The following is a 23,592-nucleotide window of genomic DNA, read 5'->3' on the forward strand; positions in this document are numbered from 1 at the left end:
TATATTCCTTTTCTCTCTCTCTCTCTCTCTCTCTCTTTTTGTACTGGGGATTGAACCCAAAGATGCTTTATCACAGAGCCACATTCCCAGCCCTTTTAAATTTTGAGACAGAGTCTCATTGAGTTGCTGAGGCTGGCCTAGAACTTGCAATCCTCCTGTCTCAACCTCCTGAGCTCTTGGGATTACAGGCGTGTATCATTGTACCTGGCCTTTTATTTTGAAGATAGGGGCTGGGGTATAACTCAGTAGTAGAGCACTTACCTAACAAAGAGGGCCCTATGTTCAATACCTAGCCAACACTATTTAAAGGGAAAAAAATTGATAAATTTGTATCTTTTTCAAAGAAAAAGCAAAGGTTACCAACTTTTTATTAATCTTTCAGGCAATCTTTGTTATTTCTTTCCAAAGATCTATGTGGATTGAAGTTCAAGACTTCTTCCTATGACAGTTTTGTGACAATCAAAACATGGAAATAAATTCCAAGAAAGAGTTGTTGCCAAAATTTTCAGGTTTTTAATCTATTCTTCTGTTTAACACAGGTCACCTACAAAGCTCCAGTTCCAACAGGAGAAGTTTATTTTGCTGATTCCTTTGACAGAGGCTCTCTGTCAGGGTAGGTACATTTTGTTTTTGTTTTTCCCTAGGAAGCTTCTAGGGAGTTGAACATGATATAAATAAGAGGGAATAATAGATCCCTTTTGGATATCATTTTATATAATGGAAATATCTAACCTTTATATTTTCAGTGTTCGTGTCTATTTAGGAAAATATTCTTTTGAAGCTTGTAGTTCTTTCATTCCTTTCCCTTTTCCCCCTCTATCCTATATCATTTCTCCTAACAGATAACTATCATTTGATCATAATTTTGGGGTTTGTCTTAATTACAGGTGGATTTTATCCAAAGCCAAGAAAGATGACACTGATGATGAAATTGCCAAATATGATGGTGAGAATTCCTTTTGGTCTAGATATAATAGCAGATTTAATATAATCTCCATGGAATTTTTTTTTTTTTTTTTTTTTTTTTAGAGAGAGAAAGAGAGAGAATTTTATTATTTATGTTTTAGTTTTCGGCAGACACAACATCTTTGTTTGTATGTGGTGCTGAGGATCGAACCCAGGCCGCACGCATGCCAGGCAAGCGCACTACCGCTTGAGCCACATCCCCAGCCCTCCATGGAATTTCTTAATAGTGATTTAAGACAATGAAAAAAAAAAAAAGACTGATTTAGAAGGAGATGTTGGGGTTAGGGTAAAGCTTCGTGGCAAGGTCCTGGGTTTTTTCCAGCCCTGGAAAAAAAATAAAAATAAAAGGAGATATGTTTTCAGATTTTTCCTTGGTGGGCTGCGGGTTTAGCTCAGAGGTAGACACTTGCCTGTCACATGCCAAGTCCTGGGTTCCATCCCCAGCACCACAAACAACAACAAGAAGTTGTTTTTCCTTGAGAGTTGTGCCATCTTTGTGTGATGCTTTATATGTGATGGGGTGATAGAATTAGAACTATTTATTACATATGCTTCTGTATGTTAGAAATGGAAGGTCTTTCCTAGGCAGTGATATAATGAATATGCTGCTGACTTTTTAAAAGTCATGTCCTATTATTTGTCAAATATTCATGTGCCTAAATTAATGGCCCAACTCTCATAGATAAGTGGAATGTGTTAAAATTTGTTAGTATGATAGACTTACACACTTGGAGTTTAGTTTGTTATCATTTAGAAGACCTTAAAAGATATATTTAGGGCTGGTGTTGTGGCTCAGCGGTAGAGCGCTTGCCTAGCATGCACTGGGGTATGATCCTCAACACCACATAAAAAGAAATATATATATCCAATCAATTGGGCTGAAGATGTGGCTCAAGCAGTAGCGCGCTTTCCTGGCATGCACAGGGCACTGAGTTCGATCCCCAACACCACATAAAAATAAAAAATAAAGATATTGTATCCACCTAAAAACTAAAAATATATATATATATATATATATATATATTTTTTTTTTAAAGATATAGTTAAGGAGTGGAGAGTTCTTTTTTGTGTGTGTTTTCTTCTAGGAAAGTGGGAGGTAGATGAAATGAAGGAAACAAAGCTTCCAGGTGATAAAGGACTTGTATTGATGTCTCGAGCCAAGCACCATGCCATCTCTGCTAAATTGAACAAACCCTTCCTATTTGATACCAAGCCTCTCATTGTTCAGTAAGTGAAATGCATGTTTGGTAAAAGCTTTCTAGAGCACTGGGGGTGTAGCTCAGTTACAAGAGGCACTGGGTTCAATCCCTAGTATTACAAAAAAAAAAAGAAAAACTTTTTAGAAGGGTAATCTCAGAGGATATTATGAAACTATAACTCTAAGTAAATGTATGTGTGTGTGAGAGAGGGAGAGAGAGATTATATAAATTACAATAGATTTCTTTTTTGGGTGAATTTAGAATTTAGCATCTTGAAATTATTATTATTTTTTTCCTGCCCAACAAATTATTTTGTAACAAACTGGCTGTTCATCCTATTGATAGTAAATGAACATCTAGATTTTGCACAAACTATTTATTGGGAATCTGCAAGGTTTACTTTTAATTAGCATATTTATTTTTGTAGGACTGTGTAGCCATCCAAGATCAATAGAAGATGGAATCTTTTTTAAAAGATGAATTATAATCAGGAGTGGGGGAAAAAGAAATTATGAGATTCAATCTTAGAAAATGCCATAGAATTTTCTGCTTTTCTCTCTGAAATTAGGTATGAGGTTAATTTCCAAAATGGAATAGAATGTGGAGGTGCTTATGTGAAACTGCTTTCCAAAACACCAGAACTCAACTTGGTAGGTACTTCTATTTGTTTATGTAGCTAGCCACCCACAAGTTTTTAAAGAAGAATTTTAGAGAAAAGAAAAAAAAATTGAAAGACTGGTGAAAATAAAGACCTGCTGTTGAAATCTTTTGGTGGGTTGACCATATTTTTGGAGGTGGGAGGGTACTAGGGATTGATTGAACTCAGGGGCACTCAACCACTGAGTCACATTCCCATCCCTATTTTGTACTTTTTTAGAGATGGGGGTCTCACTAGTGTCTTGCTTTTGTTGAGGCTGGCTTTGAACTCTCGATTCTCCTGCCAGCCTCCCTAGCTGCTGGGATTACAGGTGTGCACCACTGCGCCTAGCTGACAGTATTGTCTTTTATACTAATTAGTTTTCATTTGAAATTTGACTTTTAAAGCTCTATTACCAACTTTTTCTCATTTCTGGTTTTGATACTGTGATTTTAAATTTTAAGCTAGCTTATTTCTTTGTTGTGAATGAAACAGTAGCTAGTTATATGTATTACTTTTTTCTTAAGCACACAATATTTTAAATTTGCTGATGTTTGGTTGGTTATTCATTTAACTGTCACTAATTTAGCTTGAGAGTGTTATAAGAGGAAATACACACTTTTTTGAAAGGTTGCTTTTGAACACTTAGACTAGAGTTACTTAAAATAATCTGTCTTTGTTTCTGAAGGATCAGTTCCACGACAAGACCCCCTATACAATTATGTTTGGTCCAGATAAATGTGGAGAGGATTATAAATTACACTTCATCTTTCGACACAAAAACCCTAAGACGGGTGTATATGAAGAAAAGCACGCTAAGAGACCAGATGCAGATCTGAAGACCTATTTTACTGATAAGAAAACACATCTTTATACATTAAGTAAGAAAAATTAGTGTTTTGGGGTTTTAAGACATTCATGTTGGTCATCTGGATAATATTCAAGCTTGCAAATGAGATTGGTGTTTTTTACTTACTGCTAGGAGCTTAATTGGTCAACTCTGAAAGAAAGCTTCTTTTCCACAGGTTGCCTGAAGACTAAAATTTGAAACAATTTTAATATTCTTTATGGGTTAGGAATGTGGCTCAGTGGTAAAATGCTTGCCTAGCATACGTGAGGTACAGGTTTCCATCCTCATCATGTAAAACAAATGAACAAAAATGCTTTTATTGGTTGGGTGTGGTGGTTCAAGTCTGTGATCCCAGCACCTACAGAGGTTAAGGTAAGAGGATCTTAAGTTCAAGGCCAGTATAAGCAAGACTCTTTCTCAAAATAAAAAAAGTACTGGGATATAGCCCAGTGGTAAAATACCCCTGGATTCAATCTTCAGTACCTGAAAAAGAAAAAGAAAGTCCCCTTATTAATTTGTTCCTTGAGTCACTCATTCCGCTTCTTTTAGTTTTTCGTTGAGAAAATGTTGAATATTAGGATGATAATATTACAGTAGAAATGTATATAACATTTTTCAAAATTATCTTTTTTATATTTGGTACTAGGGGCACTTTACCACTGAGCTACATCACCAGTCCTTTTTTATTTGAAACAAGTCTTGCAAAGTCGCTGAGAGTCTATTAAATTGTTGAGTATGACCTTGAACTTGAGCGGTCCTGCTTTGGCCTCCCAAGTTGCTGGGATGACTGGCCTGTGCCATGAACCTGGCTTCAAAATTGTCTTCATGTGGAACTTTCTTTGGAAGTTTCAGTACCTGGGCAATTAAGGTTAATTGTTTGGTTATTGGGATAGTTTTTGGTTTGTTTGTTTAAATGAACCGTTTCTTGTGGCATTGAGATCATATATAGATATGCTTTTTTCCTAAAGAATATAAATGACCTTTTTTTTTTTTTGGTACCAGAAATTGAACCCAGGGGCGCTTAACCACAGAGCCATATCCCCAACCCTTTTCTATATTTTATTTACAGACAGGGTCTCATGAGTTGCTTCGGGCCTCACAAGGGGGAGAGGCTGGCTTTGAACTTGTGATCTTCCTGCCTCAGCCTCCTGAGCAGCTAGAATTATAGGCATATGCCAACGCTCCCAGCAAATAACCTTTTTTTATTACTAACGGAATATATATTCAGGGTATAGAAATTCAGAAGAGATAAGTAAGCAAACAAAAGACACCTAAAATTATCTGAAAAATCAATATTAGGATAATGTTTCTTCATATGTGTGTAAACATGCACATATTTAACTTTCTTTCTTAATTACACAAGAGTAAGAATTTTTTCCCAACAGTAAATGTCAGTTGTCTGTTAGAGATTTATGTGTGGGATACAGGCTTTAGCATAAATTACAGTTGAGATGCCATTATGGGCCTGGGGGTGTAGCTCAGTAGTAGAATGCCACCTTAGCATATTTGCAACCTGAGACTGACCCTTGCACTGCAAGAAAACAGTAACAACAAACAGATGCCTTTTTGGATTAAAAATTGTGTAGTCATTCTCCATTGAACTTCAGAAGTATATCTGTGGGGTCTGTGCATGTACTGCAGTGCAGAATACATGGATAGCATGCTTGAGTCACCAGTTCCATCTCTAATACTGTACAAAAAGCAAACAAATGAACGAAAATCAATTTACTTGCCTGCTGATTGGTATGTACATTCATGTTAGACCAATAATCACATTAGTTTATGTAGGTTTTTAGTGTCCATAAATGAAGTCTTTTTGTTAGAAGTTTTAACTTTTTTTTTTTAAATAAGCATTTATTTAAGAAATACTTTTTTTTAGAGAGAGAGAGAGAATTTTTTTTTTTTTTTAAAGAACTTTTTTTAATATTTATTTAATTTTTTAGTTCTCGGCGGACACAACATCTTTGTTGGTATGTGGTGCTGAGGATCGAACCCGGGCCGCACGCATGCCAGGCGAGCGCGCTACCGCTTGAGCCACATCCCCAGCCCAGAAGTTTTAACTTTTTTAAAAAATTTTTTATTAATTATCGATAGACCTTTATTTATTTATTTATTTGTTTATATGTGGTGCTAAGAATCGAACCTAATGCCTCACACATGCTAGGCAAGCGTCCCACCACTGAGCCACAACCCCAGCCCCAAATTTTAACTATTTTTAAATATTCTTTTTTAGTTGTAGAAGGACATAATACCTTTATTTTATTTGTTTATTTTTATGTGGTGCCAGGGATTGAACCAGTGCTTCATACATGCTAGGCAAGCGCTCTACCACTGAGCTACAACCCCAGCGCCAGAAATTTTAACTACAGGCTGGGCACGATGGCACATGCCTGTAATCTCAGCGGCTGGGGAGGCTGAGATAGGAGGACCAAGAGTTCAAAGCCAGCCTTGGCAACAGCAAGGTGCTAAGCAACTCAATGAGACCCTGTCTCTAAATAAAATTTTAAAAGGGCTGGGAATGTGGCTCAGTGGGTGAGTGCCCCTGAGTTCAATCCCTAGCACCCCCCACTGCCAAAAAGAAGAAATTTTAACTATCATTTGTGATGATTCTTAGAAACCTGAGGAAATAGCATTTACATTTTGCAGGTCAAGAACAGTTACAATGCTCTGGGCCCCAAGAGCCAGGCATTGTTGACCATGTTCTGACCCAAATGCCTAAGGTCTTTCCTCCATGCTCTCATGTTGGTGCTTCTAGTTAGAAGTCATAATCTTTTGTGTTGTGGGGAAAGGAGCTTGGAAGTAAATATTTTTAACTTCATTTAACCTTTTTTTCAGTCTTGAATCCAGATAATAGTTTTGAAATACTAGTTGACCAGTCTGTTGTGAATAGTGGAAATCTGCTGAATGACATGACTCCGTCTGTAAACCCTTCACGAGAAATTGAGGACCCAGAAGACCGGAAACCTGAGGACTGGGATGAAAGACCCAAAATCCCAGATCCTGATGCTGTGAAGCCAGATGACTGGTGAGTCTTGGAGACCTGTCTTTGATTGTAAGGGAACATTTTATATATTCCATGTGATTTGAATAACCAAATGTTGGTCGAGTGAGATCTGATCATTTAAATACTCTATTATGCAGTGTAATCTGCATTTAAAAAAATGTAGATTATTATAGCTGAAAAAGGGGTCTTAGTGATAATCTAGATTGTTTGATATCATTTTATCAATCACAAGATTCTTTTTTTTTAAATTTTCTAGTTATAGTTGGGCACAATACCTTTATTTATTTATTTTTATGTGGTACTGAGGATTGAACCCAAAGCCTCGTATGTGCTAGGCGAGTGCTCTACCGCTGAGCCACAACACAAAATTCTTGATTGATGATATAGTTTACCTGTGGTGACAAGATTGGTTTGTCGCAATCTCCTTGTGTAGCCATTCCAGTGCTGCTTTGTTTTATTTTTATTTGGTACTAGGGATTGAACCCAGAGCCTTGCATATGCTAAGTGCGTGCTCTGCCAGTGAGCTATATACCCTTAGCCCTGCCAGTGCTTTTAATTCATATTTAAAACTGTAGTCCTGAAATGTTGAATTTTAGTTGGAAAGTGGTCTGAGAACAAGGTGACCAGGGAGTCAGATATAGCTAACCTAGGCGTGGTTTTTCTGAGCAGGACAAAGCAAATTGTGACTTGAGGACAGAGTGGGAGTTAACTAAATGATAAAGATGGGAAAGAGCATTTCTGGTTGAAGAATGTCATTATTGCAGAAGGTAGAGGAGCATGAGTGAGCTTGACATACATGAAGGAAAATAAGTATCATATTGCCTTTTGTGTAGTGTGAAAATTGGAGACTGATGAAAAATGAAGACAAGCAGGGTCAAGCTCTCCTGTGTGGCCACATTTGAACTTAATACGGGGACTTTCAGAAATGTCAGAAAGGGAACAAAGAAATAATAAAACTGTTTTTACCATTTGTAAAAGTATCTTCCTGTGCCTAGCAATTAAATTCTAGTCGATCTTTTTTCTCCTTGAATGTTAAGATACGTATTCCTGAACTTTTATAGTACATTAGTATAAATGGTTAGTTTATATATATGGTGAACATAAGGTTTGGATTCTGCCTTATTCAGTATTATATTTCTTAATTAGCTGTTCTGTTTTGGAGGTGGGAGGGGGTGAATGTTAGATTGAAAAGATCAGGTGACTATTATATTGAGTCTTTTTAAAAAATTATTTTATTTTTGCATTTCAATTCTTAATACACCATTATACCATAATTATTATGTTAAGTCTTGAGATTCTCACACTACTGATTTGAAACTAACGTTTAAAAACAAATAATCTGGGGGCTGTGGTTGTGGTTCAACCGTTGAACACCCGCCTAGCATGTGTGTTGGGTTTGATCCTCAGCACCACATATGAATAAATAAAATAAAGGTATTGTGTCCACTACAACTAAAAAAAAATAAAATAAAATAAAGAAAAACCCTTTCTTTTTAGACAAACATTTAAAAATATTTGCTAGGGTCTTCTCATTAAGTTGTTGAGTGTCTTGCTAAGTGACTGAAACTAGCCTAGAACTTGTGACCTTCCAGCCTCAGCCTCTCAAGTAAGTAGGATTACAGGTGTACACCACCACACCCAGCTTTGTCATTTTTTATTATTATAGCCACTCTAGTATGTGTGATATGGTATCTTATTGTGGTTTTGATTTACATTTCCCTGATGTTTAATGATGAGCATCTTTTCATATGCTTATTGATTACTTAAATATTTTCTTTGAAGAAATGTCTACTTAAATTATTCGCTGGTTTTCTTTTTTCCTTTAATTTTTTTTATTCTAATTAGTCTGGTTTTCTTAAATTGGGTTATCTTCTCATTGAGTTCTAAGAGTTTATTTTGGATATTGGGCCTTTATAAAAGGTAACATGTTTACAAATGTTTGCTAGGAGAAATTATTTAAAATTTTGGCATTTAAGGCCTAAATATTTTCAGAATGTTGTTTCAGTTTCACAAACTGGAACTACTGTGATTCTCTGGACAGTGTTGTCCTAATATGAGTTTTCTTTTGTGTATAAGGGATGAAGATGCCCCTGCTAAAATACCAGATGAAGAGGCCACAAAACCTGAAGGATGGTTAGATGATGAGCCTGAATATATACCTGATCCAGATGCAGAGAAACCAGAGGATTGGTAAGAGTTTAAGATAATTTTCTATGTATTTGCTTTTTATTTTATTTTTTATGATACTGGGGATTAAACCAGGGTTTCATTCATGCTTGGCAAGTACTCTACCTCTGAATTACATCCCCAACCTTTAAGAACTTTTTTTTTATCGTGGGACAGGGTCTCCTTAAGTTGCTGAGGCTGGCTTTGAACTTGAAATTATTCTTCCTCAGCCTTCTGAGTAGCTGGCATTATAGGTGTGTGCCCTTTACCCAGTTTGAGTTAATTTTTTTCATTACCTGAATTTTTACTAAAATAAAGCTTAAATACTGCCAAGTGCTGATTTCTAAGGGGAGAATGCGATAAATTTAATTATACTTCATCATCATTTTTTTAAAAATGCATCTGTTATCAAAGCTGCTCTTACTGGAAATTAAAACAAGAGAAGATGGTTTTCTGTAGCATGACTGTGGAAGCATTCCAGCAGGATCTCAGGGCAGCACTGGGCTGGTGGGATGTTCATAGGTTTGCATCCTAGAACCCATTTGTAATTTGTTGTTTATGTCTTCATAGGGATGAGGACATGGATGGAGAATGGGAGGCTCCTCAGATTGCCAACCCTAAATGTGAGTCGGCCTCTGGGTGTGGTGTCTGGCAGCGACCAATGATTGACAACCCCAATTATAAGGGCAAATGGAAGCCTCCCATGATTGATAATCCTAACTACCAGGTTTGTGTCTCCAGAAGGTTGAGTTGCTCTCATTAATCTGTTTGTATTCAGATAAATGTTTTTCGTGTAGTGAGGCTGCCAGGTTGATCATTATATACATACAAGCTGTTGAATTAAGAGCAGAAAGTAGCTTTATTAATTGATAGGGAACTGAATGAGTTAAGTGTTGCAAAGATAAACTTAGAAACTGGAGAGAAAAGTTTTCAATACTTGTTTTATAACTGAAATTTAAGAACAAAAGGGAAATGGAAAATCTGTGGTTTGGGCACCCTGCTGTTAGGTGGCAGAGTAGAGTACTTCAGTCCTAGGATCCAGACAGATCTCAAGATTTGTGATCTATTACATGGTGGACAGAGGACTGTGATCAGGGAATTGGTACCTTGATCGTGTCAAGTCAGCTTATGCCATGGCTTTAATACCTCTACATCCATAGAAAGACTGAGGCTTATATGAAAATACATATATTGTGAAGTTATGAAATTCCAAGTTTACTGTAATAATGTACACATTAAAATCCTTGTACTCTTCATGATAAGTCATTTCCATTCTATCAAATTTATAAAGTGTAAGGTGTAAAAATAAGGTGTTAGGTATATCTAGATACATGTTCTAGATGCATGTTTTTCTGTGGTAAAATGTATTTTTTAATTGTGCACTTGGACAATTAAGATATTAAAATTGCACTCTGAAATTGCCTCTTAGCTCTTTTGTTGTTGGCCATTTAGGTGATTTGCAATTTTTGCTTTTAGGTAAGTCTAGCAGTAATCATTCCTGTAGATGTCTGGGTTTATGTAGCAAGTATTTTTCTAGGTAGTTAACTTAGATGTGAATTGCTGGTTGATGATCATGTACATTTTATTTTCCATCACTACTGAATAAGTTTGTGCTGATGCTCCCACTCCCACCAGAAGGTGTGGTGGTGAACAACTGTAATCCTAGTGACTTGGGAGGCTGAGGCAGGAGGATTGCAAGTTGAAAGCCAGACTGAGCAATTTAGTTAAGTCCAGAAAAAAACCATCAGTAGCATTTATTGTTTTCTTCCTGCTGCTCTTTGAAAATAGCCCTTAACCTCTGTTGATAATGTAGAATTTATCTTAGTTGTTTTTTTTGTTGGTCATTATTGGAAATAATTTTTTGAAACATTTTTGTTGTTTTGTTTTTAAGGGAATCTGGAAACCTCGGAAAATACCAAATCCTGATTTCTTTGAAGATCTGGAGCCTTTCAAAATGACTCCTTTTAGTGCTATTGGTTTGGAGCTGTGGTCCATGACTTCTGACATTTTTTTTGACAACTTCATCATTAGTGGGGATCGAAGAGTAGTTGATGATTGGGCCAATGATGGATGGGGCCTAAAGAAAGCAGCCGACGGAGCTGCTGAGGTGTGTGCTTTCGATTTCTTGTGCATTTATGTTATTGTAGGTAACTAATTGTTTTGTAAAAAGCTAGCATTTAGTGTCTGTCTTTTCCCTTATTTAAGAATATCGTCCTAAAAAAGTATTAGCTGTATGCCTGCTAAAAACAAAATATTGGATGTTTAGACATGATTTTATTAGTTTAATATAGTGGCTTTAGAGTCTAATTGTGTTATGTGCAAGGTATGTCTTTTAATTTGTATGTGTCTATCAAATTTTGCCATTTAAGGTATGTTTTAATTCACTCTCAAAATGTTGAATTTTGGGTTAATCCAATTCATGGATTATCAGGTAATTAGTCATGTCTCTGAACTGGGAATTTGAGAACTAGAGATACTTAGATAAGACATTCTTTAACACTGGTTCCTAATGTTAAGGGAATCTTTTGCAGGTATTTAAGAAGCTGAATTTTTGCTGGGTGCAGTTGTATGTGACTGTAATTCCAGCGATTTAGGAGGCTGAGACATTAGGATCACAAATTCAAAGCCAACCTCAGCAACTTAGTGAGACCCTGTCTCAAAATTTAAGGAAGAGTGGGTATGGGCTGGGGGATGTACCTCAGTGGTAAAGGGCCTCTGGGTTAAATCCCCAGTACCACCCTCCCACCAGTTTTTGAACCGATGAAAGTGAAGTTACTGGGATGATAAGGAGAACAGAAAAATGGAGACTTTTCTCTAATTTCCTTTTTATATTATATGAGCATCTTGGCTTGCACCCTTGAAAAAGGACGAGCCTAAGTAGCGCCGTGCCATAACTGAACAGTGGAACAAATAGTGCAGACTGTATTTGTATTTGGTGTCAGAAGCCAGAACTTCTCATCATTGCTGTTTTGTTTTTCAGCCAGGTGTAGTGGGGCAGATGCTTGAGGCAGCTGAGGAGCGCCCATGGCTCTGGGTGGTCTACATTTTGACTGTAGCTCTTCCTGTGTTCCTTGTCATCCTCTTCTGCTGTTCTGGAAAGGTAGGAGTTGTTTTTTAGGAATCATTTTTAGAAAGAGCACTTAGGATGTTAAAAATAAGTATGATATATTGGCTTGAGATTTTCTTTGTAGCAGCTCCACATTTTGAGTTGACTTCTGAACCTTATTCACTACACGTCAGTGACCATTTATTGTGCCCAGAAAGGGGTAGGATTTATAGTCCTTTAGTTGCCAGTATTTAGTCCATTGAATTATTTTTTAGTACTTGGTAGCAGAATTTTTTTTTTTTTTTTAAGAAAGAAAAAGAACAACTTATTGAAATCAGCCATCTGGGCCCAAACCAGCTTTTTCTCCTGGTATTACTATTTCCATTCTTGACCTTCTTAATTTTGCCTTTGATTTATCATTATTCATTGCTTCCTCACTGTCCCCACTTTTCAAAATAATATATGTGGGAATACTACAGTCATGTGAGGTTTTCTTTCTTAACCCTTGTTGCATGCCCTCTGGTTCTTCTAACATTATGCTTCACCTCACATACATCACACTTTGTAGCTGGATCCCAAGTTGTTTCTAGCCTTATATACCACCTCTGTTCTGCATATCTGTGCCTGAGTTTACTTGACAAAGTAGACCTGTAAGTTTCCTACCTGACCTTTTGTTCTTACTGTTTTCTTTTACCTTAAACCATACAAAAACACTGAAGATAAAGCTCTTCAGGGTAGGAATTACATCTTTCTTGTGTCTATATATCTATCCCTGTATACAGTCTGGTATAGAACTTTGCCTGTAGGCATTCAGTAATTACATGGTAATGTAGTACATAAAAATGTGAAAGTTGTTGTACTCTGGGGAATATTTCAGAAACAGTCCAGTGCTATGGAGTACAAGAAGACTGATGCTCCTCAACCAGATGTGAAAGAAGAAGAGAAGGAGGAGGAGAAGGAAAAGGGAGATGAAGAGGAGGAAGGTGAAGAGAAACTTGGTAAGAAGTAACCTCCAAGAATCTTGCTGTAAACAAAGAAAGATGTTTCAAACCCTGACAAATAAATTTCAGTAAAATTTGCTTTAGGTAATGCTAATTATTTTAATTACCAGAATCAAATATAAGAATTTTCTCAGTTGTTTTACTCTAACTTATATCTTAGAAGAAAAACAAAAAAGTGATGCTGAAGAAGATGGGGGCACTGTCAGTCAAGAGGAGGAAGATAGAAAACCTAAAGCAGAGGTAAAAGTACAGGTTAATATTTTTTGTATTTTAAGCAACTAAGTTGAAGTTACATTTAAATAAAAGGAATATTAGGTACTTTACAATGGCTGTGACAGCAAAATTCTGTTAGAGCCAATTTTGTTAAAGTGAGATTTTAAGTGGCACAGGTAAACATCAACCTCTGTCTGAATCTCGAGTATTTTTCTGTGCTGAAAATGGTTTTCTGGAATAAGTAGAAGTTTGTAAGGAAAAAATAATAAAATGCTTTCTAAGGTGGGAACTTCAAGTTATTTTAACATTTCTGTCTTGTTGTCCCTCTCTTCACTGGGCCCTCACAAGTATTTTTTGCACCAATCACTGCATTCTAAACTTTCCCCTCCTGTTGTCCATGGATTAGTCAATTAATTCATTTAACATACTTATTGAATGTCTCTTGTGCCAGGCATTGTCAGTGAATCAGACAAAGATAACCTTGACTTTGAGGAGCTTAAATTCAGGTTGGGTGAAATAGACAATAAGCAGTAGACATTAGAAGGAAGTAAATAACAGTATATTAGATAAGCTATGAAAAATTAAGATAGAAAAAGGTAGTAGAAGTTCTGGAAGCCAATGGCTTATCATTGGAAAGATGACATTTGATCAAAGACTTGACAGAGATGAAGGACTGTTCTGTGAGGATGTCAGTGAGAAGGGCATTCTAGAGAGAATGTCTAGTACCAAGGCCTTCAGCTGTAGTCCAAAAGACAATAGCCAGTAAAGAGGGAGTGGAGAAAAGGAGTTAAGGAAGGTTACAAATAATGTGGGGCCTTATAGGCCATTATGAACTTGGCTTTTCTTTTTTATCTTTATATTGTGCTGAGGATTGAACCCAGTGCCTCACCTGGGGTAGGCGAGTGCTGTACCACTGAGCCATTACCCCGGCCCCTTGGCTTTTCCTTTTAGTGAAATGGGCAGCCATTGTGGGCATTTTCTCTAGAGTAGAAAAATCAGAGACCTGTTAAGGAGTCCCCATAATCATCTTGGAAAGCTGCAGTGGCTTTGAGCCAGGATGACAGAAGGTGTAAACTACTTGGGACTCTGGATTTTGTGGTAAATTGGATATATGAAGTAACAGAGAACAGTCTCTGTTACTACATCTTTGCTTCTAGTGTTCTTTCTCCAAGATCTCTTGTGTTTGAGTCGGGTCCATTGAGCCAAACCCAACTCCGCTTATTTTTTTTAGCTATCACATCTCTGCCTTCCTTTTGTTGCTGAAGAACAATGCTATTTATATTTTGTATGTGTGTGTGTATATACACAAACATATGTATATATGTGTATATAATTTTTAAAAAATGTTTTTAGTTTTAGATGGACACAATACTTTTATTTTTAGATGTGCTGAGGATCAAACCCAGTGCCTCACACACCAGGCAAGCTCTCTATCACCGAGCTACAACCCTGTATTTTTTTTTTAATATTTATTTTTTAGTTATAGTTGGACCAAATACTTTTATTTATCCATTTTTATGTGGCGCTGAGGATTGAACCCAGGATCCCCCCCCCCCCCCCCCCCCGCACATGCTAGGCGAATGCTCTACCACTGAGCTACAACCCTAGCCCTTTTTTTGTATTTTTAATGACTATGTTTTGTCTCAACTAGAATGCTTAAGGTCTTAAATGTAGGGACCATGTCTCACAAAATTTTTTATAGCTCCCAAACTGCCTCATGTGATGAAAAGTTGCTGGTATAATTTGGGAAAGCCAGTAGTTTGTTTTTGTTTGTGCTTTTGGTATCGGGAATTTAATCAGGAGTCAAATTAACCACATCCTCAGTCCTTTTTTTATTTTAGATAGGTCTTACTAAATTGCCAATGCTGGCCTTAAACTTGCAATCCTCCTGCCTCAGCCTCCCCAGTCACTGGGATTACAGGTGTGCAAGGCAGTAGTTTTAGAATAGAAAGATCACCGGACTTGTAACCTACTGTGATTATCTTCGGTTTTCTTCTGAATCCTAGGCTTCTCATCCTCAAAATGGGACTAAGTGCTTAGGGTTAAGGAACATAACATGTAAAAGCACAATGTTTGATCCATTTTACAGAAAATGTTTATGGGTTTGTTTGAGAAAAGTACCTTTTTGGGGGGGTAAATTAGACAAAGGTAGAATATATGTAATTTCACCTGGGCAGTCAGTGTTTTTTTGATGCATTTTCTTCTAAACCTAAAATGGGCTACAAAATTAGTCTTGCTAATCTTGAAAATGTAACGAACATTTGTATTTCTTTTTAAATGTGTTAATTATAGTGAATTTCTTTTCTTCTTAACCAATAGGAGGATGAAATTTTGAACAGATCGCCAAGAAACAGAAAGCCACGAAGAGAGTGAACCAATCTTAAGAACTTGATATGTGATTTTTCTCTCCCTCCCCTTCCCTTGCAAGTGTGGTCCTAGGAGAGGACCTGGCATACCTTAGGTTGAAACTCAGAAAACCTCAAGACATCACCATCAACAGGTTCCAGCCGAACACTAGTTCATGTAATTTTAAACATCTAGCAGTAAATACTTGCAAGCAGTTGTGACATAAAGGACCCTGTTTCTGTAGAAAAGAAAACATTTAACATAATGGTTGTGAAATGTAACATGAAGCAACTAACTTGTATTTTTTTTGTTTTGTTTTGTTTTAAAACAGCTTTTTAAAAATAGAATGATAGAACTTTGTCAGTCTAAAATGTTGGCTTAATTTAATATATTAATTTGTCCATTTAGAAATAACACCAACATTTAGAAATGCTATGGGGATGGATTGCATTTTTTTGTAACAAAAAAAAATTTTTTTTAAAGTTTGGTATTATAAAACATTCAAGTGTCTCTGTCCCTTAAAATTGATAATCATGTTTAAAGTGCAGTCATTTGTGGTTATAATTTTGTTTTGCTTGCTTCCATTACTTAATTCCTCCTAAGGAAATTGAAGAGAGGGATTGGATGGAAGCCCAAATTTATATAAAGATTCCATTTAAGTTGTATTAAAAATAGTCATACAAAAAGAAAAAAAAAAAAAAAAGCCTTTCACTTGATGTTGGGTAGACCATAAAGTGCATGTGTTCTGTTGCCCTTGGAACTGCTCAGTTCCCAGACAGCTTTGCAGTTAGTGGAGGAGGTGGCTTAAATGCAACACTTGGGCATTCGTACTGCACACACAGGGAGTCTCTGGGCTCCTGCCTTTTGGAGCAGGTGGCTTTTAAGGAACTCTGGCAGGGTATGTGGGCTCCAAAGTAGATGTTTCTATCACTTGTTCCACTGTGTTGACACTGTTTTCCTTACCTATTTCCCCTAATTCCCAGCTTTGTCCTCTGCTATGCATTTTCTTCACAGAGCAGCTTGCAGTCCGTTGCTGAAAATTATTATAAAGCTCTGCATAGTGTTAAGCTTTATTGTGATTAAGTGTATGTTTTTTTTTTTTTTTTTAATGTAAGCAGACCCACACCTTTCCAGGGTCAAAGTACAGGATAGAATACAAACTTTAATTTTTATCCATGTCTTTTACTCTGTGTAAAGATTTTAAAAGTCAAATCCAAAGGCAGGCCAACACCGAATTGAGTGTAATTTGAACACAGGCTAAAAGTATTTATGGGAGGAGTGACATATAGCATGAGTTACCTGATTTTTGTGGAATATTTTAAGTTTTCATTTTCAATTCATGTAACAGTTGTCTTACATAATAAAACAGAAAACAGCCCTGTTCAATTTTTTTTTTAAATGTGGCTTGAAGAATTTTTTTCAAAAGTGAATTTAGGTTTTCTTTTTTTTTCCATGTGGAATGCAGATGGGTGCTATCAGAGCCTCTCCCCCATCACTATAGTACAATAATATCACCATTACACCACACTGAAATGTATTCAGAAAGATGTTTCAGCTTTATTCTTCAGAGGTGTTTCAGTCATACTGATGATACTGTTCTTTGCACTGAATATATAAACACTATATAAACACTCCACAGTGTTTATATTAGGGAGATGTTGGGGAGGAACTATATTTGTAAAAGAGGATGGTTGGATCTATTTACTTTATTCCCCACCCCCCATACACACAGTGATTCACTTAAATTCTTTTGAGGGTGGGTTGCATTTTTCTTCGTGTTGAGTGCTTTATCCTTCTTATCTGTTGTTCTTTGGTCACGGTGACCTTAGCTATGTAGCACACTTTCCCACATGTATTGAGTACAAATAAACAGTTACTTAGCAAGACCTGAAAATATGTCTGCAGATTTCTCCTTGCAGTAAATGTGTGGGGATCATTGGATTTCCAGAAATCTGCCACCTTCATTCTCTATTGACATTGTATTTCATGCCTACTTCCTTCTTCCCACTGAGCTATGAAATGACAGGTTTAAATCATTAGTGTTGATTGCCATTACAGGATTATTCAGCAAAATTTCTTCAAAATTCCTTTTGTCTCCCCACCCCACCCCCCTTTCAGTTTTTGAAGGTGCAGCTTCCTGGTTGAATGTCTGGCACATTAATGAATGACCAGCAGTTTTCAGCTCTTAAAAAGGCACTTATATTTGGATTTCCTGGTTACCTGTCCCATTGTTGTAAACTGCCCACTCTATCAGATGTAATCCTCCATTTTTCTTATCCACAAGTACTCTTCACCTTTTTCAAACTGTCATGTTACTAAATGGTGTTACATTAAAGTCCCTGTGTTAAGTGTCTGCTTTTGACTCAACTTCTTCATAATAACCTGTTTCAGTAGTGGGTTAATTTTTCTTTCATTGGTTACTATATGAGAATTTGCTAATATATGGAAATTGTTATGAACAGTGAAATAATTATGACATCAGTTTGATCCAATCTTATATTTATTTAGCTCTTGCCTCTTCCTTCCCAATTGCGGTTCAGTAGTTTCTGCTGTAAAAGGAGGCGGTGCTACTGGTAATTTATAGATAATCTTTAATATTTATGGCGGCCCGTTAAACTTAAATTTTTATTAGAAAATAATCGTTTTTCAGAATCAGACTCCATAGTTAAAATACTCTTGGCATAACTTTAGAAAAAACTTAATGTGCTTATTAAGCTTTTAGATTTGCTTACTAAAGTATCAAAAAATAAGCAGTGCTCCTAGTTGCGTTTTTTTTTGTTTTTTTAAAGAAGCCGTTTGGGGGCTAGGGATGTAGCTCCAGTGGTAGAGCGCTGGAGGACCTGGGTTCAATCCCCATCAGTGCAAACAAGATGAAAATAATAAATGTTTGAGCTGTTAATGGTGTCTTCCAATTTACAGCCTCCTAGCATCTCCTGTGTAACCTTTTTAGCAATTGGGGTGCCATTACCATTACGTGTTCTAATATCTTGGTCCCACACACCAATTAGTTGTAGAATTAACTTTTCAACGTTCCTGTTTCCTTCCCCCACTCCTTTACAGTAGCCACTCTCCTTTGCCTACTAGTTAAGATTACTGGAGCCCAAATGGTGGTTGCGTTTTGTTGAGTGCCTCACTATAACCTATCTTTTAAGAGTGAAACTTCGCAGTCCAGGCTCCCTGTGTATTGAACTAGTCCTTTGCAATTCCAGTCCCCAATAATGGAGCTGGATGTGAGCCTACATCCTCTTTCTTCTGCTCTGTAAATGAAACTTCTTAAGACTTCTGTAAGCCGAAATTTACAGTCCGAATGTTTCAGAATGGTGCAGAAGGAAATCTCTACCAGCCAACTGGTGGATAATTCTGGCCAGTCACGGTTGGATATAAGTAATGAGGTCAAAGAAAAACGGCTTGAAATAGCGTGGCATCTTTGAAATTATCAAACCGAATTCAAAAAGAAGAAAATGGTGAAGCGCAGTACTGCCAGGTAGACATCTGGGTCTAGGTAGTTAAGCCCTTGTCGGATTTACCCCGCTTTTCTCGGGGGACCCGGAAGGGCCTGCCTTCAGGGGGCGGTGTTCAGGAGACCTGTCTCCTCCAGTTTGGGTTCCTGTCAATCATAGCAGACCCTGTCTCAGGACTGCGGCCCTCCCCGGGGGTACCCCTAGCCCCTCACTTGAGAGTTCCCTTTAAATACCGCTCTGGAGACCAAGAGCACCTCTTACGTTCTCATCCCCACGCCCTTCGGCGGCCGGTTCTTCCTCCTTTGATTGGTCGGAGTTCCTGTTCATCGCCCGTGACGCGAGAGGTCGCCGGCCGGGACCCCGCCCTCTTCCTAGAGCCCCGAAAACAATTTTAAGATGGCGGCGGCGGCGGCGCGGAAAACAATGGGGCCGGGGCGGAGGGGACAGGCCAAGGCCTGAGGTGGCAGCGAAGGCCGGTCCGGGGTTGGGCAGAAGGAAGATCCGCCGCCGCGCGCGAGTCCGCTCCGCGGCCCGTGGGGGCATGGCGCGGCCGTGAGGCGTACCGGAGAGCGAAGCCCACAGTGCCAGCCGGCCCCGAGAGGCCCGGCCCCGTGCCTGGCCCGTGCAGCTCGCGGCCCATGGTGCTGCCCACTTGCCCCATGGCGGAGTTCGCGCTGCCGCGGCACAGCGCGGTCATGGAGCGCCTCCGCCGGCGCATAGAGCTGTGCCGGCGCCACCACAGCACCTGCGAGGCCCGCTACGAGGCCGTGTCGCCTGAGCGCCTGGAGCTCGAGCGCCAGCACACCTTCGCCCTGCACCAGCGCTGCATCCAGGCCAAGGCCAAGCGTGCCGGCAAGCACCGGCAGCCGCCGGCCACGGCACCAGCCCCGGCGCCCGCTCCGGCCCCAGCGCCAGCCGCACCAGCCCCGGCCCAGCGCCTGGACGCTGCCGACGGCCCCGAGCACGGCCGTCCGGTCGCGGTGAGTAGGGCAGGCACTGGTTTCGGTGGCAGCTCCTTCTCCCGAAAATACTTCCCTGGGCGCGGATCGGGCCTCTGGGAAACTTCCCCGTGCGCCCGCAACTCCTGGGTTTGGCTCCAGGGAGGATAACATGGCAGGGAACTATGCAGTTGTCATCTTCGGGAAATGGCACTGTGGCATTACTTTGGAAAACATTACTGGAGGACTTTGCAGGAGGCCTGGGCTGGGAAGGCTGAAGAACGTTAGCTGGAAGATTTTCTTCCGGACTTGATTCCGAAATACTGAGAAATTTATTTTGGAACAGACTAGCATTCGAGTTGCTTGTGATGTAAAGAACTCTTGTACAGTAGGCCTAGCTTCATTTATTCTGCAAATGTTGATTGGGTCTTTGCTCTTTGCAAAGTCCTGTGCTATAAGCAGGGTCAAGGGCTTTAACATGGAAATGAGTCAACCTTCATTTGACCAAATCTAACTGCTTCTGCATGGAAAATCAAAAAACCTTAGTAAAATCATAGTGCTGTTCATTGGATTCCATGAAAGTAGTCCTTGTATAGGAACACCGAAATTTGTGGACTAGAAATTCCTGAAAGTTGTCGACAATTCCAATTTTAACTTCCAAGGGTTGTTTAATATTTCTGATGATATTAGATAGTTGTTGGCAAATTGTTATACCCTTTGTGTTCTCAGTAGGTATTATAATCTACAATTTATCCTTCAGAATTTTTTTAATTGTTTTTATGGGGTTTTTGGTAGTTTAAAGTTTAAAGCAATTGTGTTTTATCTCTCACCTGGGGGTATAGTATTATTACTCTTTCCTAACTATTAGGTCTTTCAACTTTTAGTCTTTTTTTCCTTTCTCTCTAAATGCTACAACCTTTTTATTGCTTGAAGGAATGAAGTTCAATTTCTTTGGCACCAGTTTGACCCAACCAATCTTTACATGTCCCCTACAGATCCTCTGCTCTGGTTGAGTTACTGTCTCATTCTCTCCCACACAAACTTCTACTGCTGGATTTAAAGACAGAATATCTTGATTAAAACCCAGGTTTCATTGCTCATTGTATTGACTATTGAGTGGTCTCATCCTTTTTTTCTTGCCTGTAAATTTTATAAGGGTTATTGTTAAATTCAAATATAAATTCAAAATAAATGAGTATGGATATGAAAGTATTTAGAAAACTGAAAGTCTGCGTGCAGGACCTTCTTCAATACCATTCAGAAGCCTGCCATCCTGCTCACCTCCTTCCTTTCCTTTAAAGCTAGTTTCTGACCACCCTAATTCACAGCAGTCAGAATCTGCTTTCAAAACTTTTAGGAAATATATTATCTAGGTTATTTATTTGCACTAGTCACATATCACTTTAGTGACATATTATATCTTGCCAACTAGACTGTAAGTTCTTGGAGGCAGAGAGGGTCAGTCCTGTACATATCTTAGACCTTCAGCATGTGTTCTCAGCATGTGTTTGTACAGTGACTTACTATTAGATTTGGTGCTATTTCTATAGTACTCTAACTTCAAATGAACAAAATAGCTTAAATTCATGAGCCATCTTTGCTAATAATTCTTGAGATTTTTAGGAATAATGGGTGATTATTCCAAATGAAGTAATAATGAAAGCTTATTAAAAAAAAAATCATAGTTTTGTCAACCGCGCGACCAGCACGCTAGCTTCATACTAGAGGTTCTTAGCATAGAAGTTAACTATTGAGATCAAAATAAACCCACAAACTCAATTTACCTTTTTCTTTGACCAGGTCTGAGACGGCCCTCCCTCTGGCTCCTGCCTTAAGCCACCTGTGGGGCAGCGAGGCTTACTCAGGACTAGCAGGAGAGAGCGAGAGAGAGGCAGGGCACGCCAGAGAATGGCCTTTTATTGGGGAACAAGAAATTCAGAGGAAAATTACATCCAATGAAGGTCGAGGGGGACAGCATTCCAAGGTCAGGGTCAGTGATTGGTCTCAGGGTCAGTGGTCAGTCACACTCCCACACGGATGGGCTCTCGCACCTAGAGAGGGTGGAGATTAGTTCCTACATAGTCTAGCCAGAACGCCTCACACCCAGTCAGGGAGGTGCCCTATCACATGCGAGAATGGCTGGGTAAGGTGGTGCATGCCTGTAATTCTAGCAGTTCAGAAGGCTGAGAAAGGCAGAACTGGAGTTCAAAGCTAGCCTCAGCAACTTAGCATGGCACTTAGCAACTCAGTGAGACCCTGTTTCTAAATAAAATATAAAAAGGAATGTGGCTCAGTGGTTAAGAATCCTGGGTTCAATCCTCAGTACCAAAAAAAAAAAAAAAGAAAGAAAGAAAATAAAAAAATCATAGTTTTACATTCAAATAGTTGCTTTGAACACCCCCTAGAAAGTGTATTAATAGCAATTCCATCTGTTTAAGACTATGGTAAGAGTTTAGAATTTTTGTGTCTCACTGTCAAACAAACACACACACTCCAAAACATATATATGAATCCCTGGAGGGAAATTGGGTGCATACCAATTTTTTTTTTGGTCAGTATACCTTATATTTATTTAAAATCCAGTGCCTCACACATGCTAGGCAAGTGCTCTACCACTGAGCCACAACCCCAGCCCCACACACCAATTTTTGAAGAGAAATTAATTCAGAGTGTTTTCCGACTTGAATCTGGCTTGCAAGTAACTCCTTTGGGTTTCAGAACCTGATCAGATATGCTGAACTGGGTTGATGTCCTATCATATTAAACCTTCAAGCATGGGTTTCATGAAACTTTACAGTGGGTGGTGCTCTTCTTTTTCTCTTCTGGGAGAAGGGAGCTTTTTTGGTTTTGTTTTTGGTGTTTTTGGTACCAGGAATTGAACTCAGGGAACTCGACCACTGAGCCACATCCCCAGTCCTATTTTGTATGTTATTCAGAGGCAGGGTCTCATTGAGTTGCATAATGCCTTGCTTTTGCTGAGGCTGGCTTTGAACTCATGATTCTCCTGTCTCAGACTTCTGAGCCCCTGGGATTACAAATGTGGCCACCACAGCCAGCAGAAGGGACCCTTTTTACTGCAGGCTCCAAGTGATTATAGCTAAGCTGTTTTGCCTTGGAATGGGGTCCAGAAGATGAGTATCACTAAGAAAGCAGTGGTATTTTCCATTTTAATGGCTCCTTCAGTTCAAGAGGTAGAGAAAATTCTTGCCTGTGATTTTTTTTTTTAAACTTTTTTTTTTTAATATTTATTTTTTAGTTATTGGCGGACACAACATCTTTGTTTGTATGTGGTGCTGAGGATCGAACCCCGGCCGCATGCACGCCAGACGAGCGCGCTACCGCTTGAGCCACCTCCCCAGCCCCTGTGATTTTTTTTTAATATAAGTTTTTTTTAATGCCTTCATTTTGTTTATTTGTTTATTTATTTTTTAATGTGGTACTGAGGATTGAACCCAGTGCCTCACAGGTGCGAGGCAAGCACTCTACCAATAGGTCACAATCCCAGCTCCTTGCCTGTGCCTTTTAACTTGGAGAGCATAGCTTTGCATAGAAAGATGGAAAAGAGAAGGGGCTGCTTAGTCAATGTGTTGTTTTTGTTTGTTTGTTTGTTTGCTTTGTGGTATTGGGGATTGAGCCCAGAGACATTCTACCACCGAGCTACATCCCCAGTCCGTTTTTTTATTTTTATTTTGAGACAGGGTCTCAACTAAGTAGCTGAGGTTGGCCTCAAACTTGGCCATCCTCCTGTGTCAGTCTACCCAGTAG

At 38.7% G+C, this 23,592-nt stretch overlaps 2 protein-coding genes across 3 annotated transcripts in view; both read left to right on the plus strand.

The window, feature by feature from the left end:
* Positions 1-17,781, plus strand: part of Canx (calnexin) — a 33,751-nt gene extending 15,970 nt beyond the window's left edge. For both annotated transcript variants that reach the window (XM_077801464.1, XM_026412295.2), the window contains 13 exons: positions 540-613; positions 888-946; positions 2,052-2,193; positions 2,734-2,815; positions 3,491-3,683; positions 6,488-6,677; positions 8,733-8,846; positions 9,393-9,549; positions 10,714-10,929; positions 11,803-11,922; positions 12,746-12,866; positions 13,030-13,109; positions 15,402-17,781. In XM_077801464.1, the coding sequence (XP_077657590.1) occupies positions 540-613; positions 888-946; positions 2,052-2,193; positions 2,734-2,815; positions 3,491-3,683; positions 6,488-6,677; positions 8,733-8,846; positions 9,393-9,549; positions 10,714-10,929; positions 11,803-11,922; positions 12,746-12,866; positions 13,030-13,109; positions 15,402-15,455 (1,602 nt within the window). In that variant the 3' untranslated portion in view covers positions 15,456-17,781. The remainder of the gene's footprint in view (positions 1-539; positions 614-887; positions 947-2,051; positions 2,194-2,733; positions 2,816-3,490; positions 3,684-6,487; positions 6,678-8,732; positions 8,847-9,392; positions 9,550-10,713; positions 10,930-11,802; positions 11,923-12,745; positions 12,867-13,029; positions 13,110-15,401) is intronic.
* A 1,494-nt stretch (positions 17,782-19,275) lies between these two features.
* The window catches only part of Maml1 (mastermind like transcriptional coactivator 1), a 43,461-nt gene continuing 39,144 nt past the window's right edge, over positions 19,276-23,592 (plus strand). Inside the window, exon 1 of the mRNA XM_026412310.2 lies at positions 19,276-19,869. Coding sequence (XP_026268095.1) covers positions 19,528-19,869 — 342 coding nt within the window. The 5' untranslated portion in view covers positions 19,276-19,527. The remainder of the gene's footprint in view (positions 19,870-23,592) is intronic.

The sequence above is a fragment of the Urocitellus parryii genome, chromosome 1 (assembly GCF_045843805.1).
Source record: "Urocitellus parryii isolate mUroPar1 chromosome 1, mUroPar1.hap1, whole genome shotgun sequence".
NCBI lineage: Eukaryota > Metazoa > Chordata > Mammalia > Rodentia > Sciuridae > Urocitellus > Urocitellus parryii.